The 8,051-nt window shown below is 32.6% G+C and overlaps 1 protein-coding gene across 2 annotated transcripts; it reads right to left on the reverse strand.

Annotated features, from left to right (window-relative positions):
• Positions 1 to 1,014: 1,014 nt before the first annotated feature.
• ndufa7 (NADH:ubiquinone oxidoreductase subunit A7) lies at positions 1,015 to 4,981 on the reverse strand. 2 transcript variants are annotated; one of them, XM_039683051.2, is made up of 4 exons: positions 4,804 to 4,963; positions 4,416 to 4,465; positions 2,147 to 2,290; positions 1,015 to 1,149 (listed from the first exon to the last, which is right to left on the reverse strand). In XM_039683051.2, exons 1-4 carry the CDS (start codon positions 4,852 to 4,854, stop codon positions 1,074 to 1,076), a joined length of 321 nt encoding a protein of 106 aa, XP_039538985.1. In that variant the 5' UTR covers positions 4,855 to 4,963; the 3' UTR covers positions 1,015 to 1,073. The 2 variants fall into 2 exon arrangements, with proteins under 2 accessions (XP_039538985.1, XP_088975468.1); XM_089119342.1 differs by having other exon boundaries at positions 1,116 to 2,012; positions 4,804 to 4,981.
• Between the last annotated feature and the right edge of the window lie 3,070 nt (positions 4,982 to 8,051).

The following is an 8,051-nucleotide window of genomic DNA, read 5'->3' on the forward strand; positions in this document are numbered from 1 at the left end:
TTAGTCTGATTGTGTTGTCTATATAAAATTATGTATTATGCATTCCAATTACATTTAAAGTCCCCGTGAACCGGAAGTTGCAAACGATTTTTCTCTAGTGCTGTGACGTATTTCCAAGTGAAACGGAATATTGAACAGAGGGCAGGGTTTTACTCTAGCGCTCCTCCTCTCCATCTCTCGCTCATAGCAAACTAACGGTTTGAGGGGAGTGGTTAAGCGTTTCCCCACCCAAACTGTGAAACCTACGTCATCAGAAAAAGAAACCGTTCCAGACCGGAAGTAACTTTTCAGATTTTGATTAAAGATTACTAAGGTAAAACATTTTTTTAATTTATATTCACTTGCACGGATTAATTGTTCACCACAAGACTAGTAATATGCGCTAACAAAGTAAATAGGTTCAATTTTGATTTCACGGGGACTTTAACACAAAAATTACGTTTTACACAAAAGCTTTTTCTCCAGCAGTTTCAAACACCTAGATCAAAACTTAAAAAATATTTATGTTTCTGTGAATACTGTCTAATATTTTTGCTATATATTATGAATATAATAAAATCACAGTAAGGCAATGTTTTTAGGACAAGATTATTATTATTGTTTGATAAACGGGGCATGCTAGAGCAGTCACATTCATTTATAATGGGCAATATGAATGTTGTGCTTTACATAATGTAATTTTATTCCACTTCATTTCATTTCTCATGATTTCACAATTACTGTACATATTGGTGAATAGACTTTATTAAGATTATATGTTCAATACACATGTGACTTGGAAGATTGATTTTCCCTTTAAATTGTATTTTATATTTAAAAACATTCTTCTCCAATCACTGTTAGTAGGTTGTCACAAGGTTTGCATTGTGAAAGCTTAATAAAAAAATATATATAAATAAATAAAAAAAACCTTCTTGTTTATGGTCATCAATTCATGAAGTACTAGTAAAACTGTGAAGACCACATGAAATAAATAAATAAAAATCATAACAAACAAAAATAGTACAACAAATATGTTTGTTATATACACATCCTTTATTAAGAGTTACACATATTTTACACTATACATTTATTTAGTCAGCGCTCACTGGAAGTTCCTTCGCCGGGGGGCCGGGTACAACAGGAAATTTGAGTTTTCCAGAAACCTCACTGTGAAACAAAAAAAGAAAATATTAAGAGATTCATGACAATTATTATGGAAAGGTACAATTTGACAGAATTTAAACCCCATTTTCCCAAAAATCGAAATGAAATTTAGAAAAGTAAAATTCATTAAAATATGAATATGTAAATGAATACCCTGGATAATAAATGCACGTATAAAATAAACCATGACAAAGTGCTATAGATGTACACAGTTCTGCTCATAACTTTACATACCACCTGAAGAATATGCAAAATGCTCATAACATTAAAAGAAAATTAGATGGATCATAAAAATTGCATGTTATTTTTTTACTAGTCTTGAGTGAGCTGTTTTTCATAACAGATGTTTACATACACCGATGAACTTTAGCATTATGACCACCTGCCTAATATGCTGTTGGTCCTCCGAGTGTTGCCAAAACAGCGCTGACCCACCGAGGCATGGGCTCTAACACAGGGGTCAAACATGTCCTGGAGGAACCCCAGCACTGACATTTTTTGTATGTCTCCCTCATCTAACACACCTGACACAACTTCATTAGTAGAGACTGCAAGACCTGAATTGGGTGTCGGATATGTCTCTCTTTCAACGAACAGTATTCATATCATTTTTACCTCTTGTAACCACAACCACAAAGTGCCCGCGCCCTCAGATCACTTGGACGTGGCTGTGGTTACAAGAGGTAAAAACGATATAAATACTGTTCTTTTTCTCACACAAACCGCTCGTTTCGTGTCTTAGGCCATCAATGTGTACTTACATTTACGAGCCATTAAATCATGTTTAACTTGGACTTCTCTGTGCATGCTCTTTGAGGTGGTGACCATAGACCTCCATTATATGACTGAGACAAGAACGGTTTGACCTAAAAATATCAAAATTGAAACTACAGCGGAAACAAAGACACCTAAATCTTGGATTCCCTTGAGGTAAGCTAAAACATACCAAACATTAATTTCAAAGTGAACTATCCCTTTAAGCAATGCCATGCCAACCCACCTTCCAGTTCCAGCTGTTAGGGCCTTCTGGGAAGACATGATCACAGTTGGTGGAATAGACTCTCTGCGTCCATCTCTCTGACAGTAGTAGTTATTTGCAAATTTATGGCTGGGTCCAACAGGCAGTTTGGGAGGTGGCTGAGTCCTACCATTAATGAAATTGATAAATATTAACCATGGATTAATGATTGCACTTACTGTCATCAACTCATTTTGAAAATAAGGTTATTAACCCTCTGATTATCTTCATTTGTGTCTACACTAGTTATCTTTAGGGTCTCTCCAGGAACCCCAGACAATAACATTTAATTTTGTAACAGAATAAAAGGGTTTTTTTTTCTTTCAAATGTAATTTTACTCGGTTTATTAATGTTTTTACTCAACATTTGTGCAGTTTTTTAAGGATTTATGATATCTTTTAAATTTCTATAAATAAATAAATATTTATTTATTTAAATAGGCATTTTACCAAAAAAACAGCATTTTATGTAAAATTCGCAATAAAAAGACCAAGAATTCTAACTTTCATTCATGGAGATAACATGTATAATTTTACATGGTTTAATGTAAGATTTTTGGCCCTTTTTTGGAAAATGCAGTTTAGAAAAATAATAATAATAATAATCACTAATCACTTTAACCACTAGATGACTTGGAGCTCCACTATGCTGCCTATTTGCCATATATTTTCTCAAGTTTTTCCTGTTGGATTCATATGTAAATATTATAAAATCCCGATTATAACAAAAAAAAAAATGTTTTTTGTTAAAAGTTCAGCATTTTCTGTACTGACAAAATTTTTCAATAATGTTACATTAAGATTAGAATCAAACCAAGATGTTACGAAGAGAAATGTTGTAGTCTTTAGATTTGATCATTTATTTCAGTCATCTGTTTTTAATATTATTCTACAATTTTAATCAATTTCAGTTCAGTTACTAACTGCAACAGAAAAGAAATGAACATTTATATTACATATTGAGTAAAAATACATGACATGAACATTAAAATGCAATGAACTGAACAGCAATAACAAATGATCAAATAGAGCAGTAAAAAAAATGTAGTTCACAAAAAAAAAAACAACTAGGAACAATAATTGGTGGTCTCATCTCATATACAGTCTCGTTTACAGTGCACTGCAGGCAGTATGCATAGTATAGCCTTACAAATGTATTCCTGTGTGAGAGTGTGTGTGTGTTTGTACGCATTGTGGATGTTTTTTGCATTGTCGAAAGCGTGCAACTTTATTTCTGTTTATTTCTTTTATGTGATCTGCATTTTTGTGACTTTGATGATGAATTTTGTATATTTACTATGCAGGGTCTTCAGGGACCCCGAAGACAAACTAGTGTCACTATTTTTTTTCACGCTAACATAAAAACAGATATCATTCCCATTTTCTTTTCTATAAATTGTTTAGAGCCATAGAAACTTTTCATACCATTTGGACAAAGAGAATTTTTAAAAAACAAATTTGAGTAAAAGTCATTTGCGGGTTAAAAAGACCCCGAAGATAATCAGAGGGTTAAAGTAAATATAAATACATTAATGTATTGGGGAGTTCACATGACAATAACTTTACTGTCTTCAAAGAAAAAGGACAGTCTTTATATTCTAGACAGCAAAGAAACTCAATTTATTTGTTTCACTGCAGAACCATTGAAATGAAGACAACATTTTTATTTTATTTTTGTATTTATACAAATACTTAACATCTCTACCTAAATCTGTTAACTACCCATTCATAAAAGATTATAAATATTAATATAATAAAATGCATTACGTTGGTTTCAGTTAGATAATCCGGTAAGACTTTACAATAAGGTTTCGTTTAGAGTAAACTACTTTAGTTAACATGAACTAAGAATTAACAATACTTCTACAGCATTTATTGATCTTACTTAATGTTAATATCAGCATGTACTAACATTATTAAAATCAAAAGTTGTATTTGTTAACATTAGTAAATGCACTGTGAAGTTGAACTAACAGAAACAAACAATGAACGACTGCATTTGAACTGCAAATAAATACTGTAACAAATGTATAATTGCTCATTGTTTGTTTATGTAATGCATTAACTTTTTTTGCTCTATTGTTTGAATTTTAACTATATTCTTTTTGTAAAGCACTTTGATTGATACCGTTCTATAAATAAATGTATTATTGTTATTATGAACTAATGTTGATGAATGAGTTCTACTGATAATCCATTTCAAGACCCCAAAGTATTATGTGAAATATGCAAATAATATATCTAACGTTACCTCTTTGCAATTTCGTTGTACCGAAGTTGCAGTTTTGATTGGAGATCTTGCTGTTAAGGAACGAGAAAAGTCAATGTAGCCTAACTTACTTAACAAAATATTATCTAGACATGAAAATGGCTGTGGCTGTATTACAGAATCACATCTCAGAATCTGTAACGGTGCTGATAATTTCCATGAGGAAATATATCTTTTTAAACCTTAAGTCAAGAATTATAATGTGAAGTTTCTGTAGCCTCTGGTTACCAACTCAAGAGACAAGCAAGCAAATACACACACGGACGTGTTTCTTTCTAACGTTACCCGTTGTCATACAGTACGTCGAACAGTGCATGACTGATATACGATAAAATCATCATCATCATCATCATCATAATCATCATCTCACCCCTGACAAATAATTCCTCAGTCTCTGGATAATTTTCGTAGCCGACGCCATAGTTGGTGTCAAGGTGAAATAGACTGTTCACTATAAGTCTGTTGCTGAATCAGTTTTATTTGAACGATACCCCACAACCATAAAGAGAATGTAAGGGAGTGGAGCTGATCCTGGGTCAGATACTGCAGCATCGAAGGGACCAGCGGGCCGGAAGTCTTTTTCTTATTCTCTGGTTCAGTGACCGTCGTCACATCCGTAAGAGCTGCAGAAATTCGCGCCACCTGTCGAATCAAACGCAAAATAACGCCATTGACAGGAGTAGTTCAATTATAAAAAAAAACTTTTGCTGATAATTTACTCACCCCCATGTGTCCAAGATGTCTCTTTCTTTCTTCAGTCGAAAAGAAATTAAGCATTAAAAGGATTTTCCAGGATTTTTCTCCATAGGCCTAACTTATGTAGCCTACTTTACTGGTAACCAAACGGTTCAAGGTCCAAAAGACAGTTTCAGTGCACTGCAAACTGTTCAAAGGGCTTTAAATGACACCAGACGATGAATAAGGGTCTTATAGCGAAACGATTGGCCATTTGAAAGTTTTATAGTTTTATAAGCTCAAATGGTCACCTTGCTCTGTTCTGTGACTGTGATGCGCGTTCATGACTCTCCTGTTCGAACTCGTTTATCAAATGAACAAATCTTTTTCCGAGTCATTTGGTTCATTCAACGAACGAAATGAACGAATTGACTCGGGAAAAGATTTGTTCATTTTGATGAATGAGTTCGAACAGGAGTCACGAACGCGCATCACAGAACAGAGCAAGGCGACCATTTTAGCTTATAAAACTTAAACTTTGTTGTTATTTTTTTTTAATGACTGATCGTTTCGCTTGATAAGACCCTTATTCATCATTTGGAATTGTCTAAAGCCCTTTGAACAGTTTGCAGTTTGCACTGAAACTGTCTTTTGAACCTTGAACTGTTACCAGTAAAGTGGATTATATGGAGAAAAATCCTGGAATGTTTTCAACAAAAAATCTTAATTTCTTTTCGACTGAAGAAAGAATGATATGGATATCTTGGATGACATGAGGGTGAGTAAATTATCAGCAAAAGTTTTTTTTTTTTAAAGTGAACTATTCCTTTAAAAGAATAGTTCACTTAAAAATGAAAATAATTGTTTTACTCACCCTCAAGTTGTTTCTTTCTTCTGCTGAACTCGAAGGAAGATATTTTGAAAAATGTTAGTAACCAAACAGTTGATGGACCCCATTGACTTCTATAGAAGAAGAAGAAGAAAAAAAAAAAGAAAAAATACAATGGAGGTCAATGGTGTAGCTACACACTGTTACCAACATTTTTCAAAATATCTTCTTCTGTGTTCAGTAGAAGAAAGAAATTAATAAAAAGTAAAATTATGCATAAATGGGAATATACTGAAAATATAATGAGATAGAATACATTTCCATATGGGAAACTAGTGTTGAAACTAAAATAGGCTATGTGTGATGGTATAGGGGAAAATGACAACTTTTTGTCAAGTCATGGCAACAAGTTGTGAAAAATTAGATGTTACATAAAAAATACATATCAAAATATATAGTTTCCTCAGAATTATACATATTGCACGTTTCCATAAATAGGCCTAGTCACCTATACCTTTATATTGTGCTATATACAATACAGAATGTTTCAACGCTTTACAGTGATAAACAGGAAAATAATAATCAATGATGTAGACAGAATTCGATTCTGCTGTAAAGCAGTGCTAGTAAGACAAAAGTGTCATTGTTCAGCTGAATTCAGTCCAGTGTTGATTCACTTCAGTTCAATAACTGTATGAAATGAGTTCAATTCAGCTAAAGCAGCTCTGAAGAAAACAATCCAGTCAATTCAGCTCTCGTCCAATAGTGTCAGTGCATTCAAGGCAATATTATTGCTGAATATTAAGTGTTCCCAACTAAGCAAACCAGAGGCGACAGTTGAAAGGAACTCAGACTCCAACAGGTGACAAAAATGGAGAGAAAAAACCTTGGGAAAAAAAAACATATGGGGGGGCCAGTCCTGGCTAAACAAATGAACATAGTGGAATTATAATTTGGCTGCACTGTAAAAAAAAATATTGTGATTTTAACGGTAAAAGACCAGTAAAAAACTGTTAACAGAACCTTTTCTTACTACATACGGTAAATAACTGTCTTATTATCTTATTATGGTAAATTTCATGTAATTTTCATGTAAAATACCGTTAAATTTGCAGTTTTTAAAGTGAAAATGAACAACCTATTGTAAAATTTACAGTGAAAAAACGTAAATTGACATTCCCACAATTCCCTGTGTGACACTTCGCACTTTTGTTGAAATAACTTGTTTCTTCACAGTTTAGTAGACTTAGTAGTCTTCAAAAAAGTAGTCTTTTTTGAATCATAGGGTTTTATGTGACATTTAATGTTGTTAAATTAATGTTTATTGCCTTATGTGTTGATGGTGTTAATTGTTTGAGTGAATGACACATGTGTGCAGCTTACATATTTATTAATATTAATTATTCTTGTGGAAGAGCTGTATTATGAGCTTCCATATATCATGTGACTCTCATCACTGCTGTGATTGTTAGTTGTCAGTATTACAATGGTACAAAACAGATATTAACACTTGGCTGATAATTTAACATTTTATCAGTTAATGAAATATGGTTTATTTCTGTAAATTTAAGTTAAGTCTGTAAAACCTTGTTACCGTAAAGTCTTGCGGTAAAGTTCTGGCAACCACAGCTGCCGGTATTTTACTGTAAATTGAACACATTATTTTTTAGAGTGCATCACACAAGTCAGATTGTGGATTGATATAATTTAGAACATTTCATCTGATGTGGGGGAGGAGGTGAATATTTATTGATAGGCTACTGAATATAGGCCTACATATGTTTAAATAGCCTATGACCGTATTTTATTACATGTATATTGTCAGTTTTAGTATAAAAGCAGCATTTTCGTATCATTCAATATATTGTAATGGATTAACACAATATTATTTAGTAGTACATTTTCAAAAGGCCTAGCATGAAATAATTGTATAAATTAAATGTTCATATAAAACACTAATCTGTCTATAGTTCACATACAGTCCATATTAGATCTGTTACTGTTGTTATAGGCTAGAACAATGCCTGAATAAATATGAATGAAATAAGCAATGAATAAATATTATGGCCAAACCCTGCATTATATATATATATATATATATATATATATATATA

Source organism: Pimephales promelas, chromosome 14 (genome assembly GCF_988280905.1).
Source record: "Pimephales promelas chromosome 14, fPimPro1.hap1.1, whole genome shotgun sequence".
NCBI classification, from domain to species: Eukaryota; Metazoa; Chordata; class Actinopteri; order Cypriniformes; family Leuciscidae; genus Pimephales; species Pimephales promelas.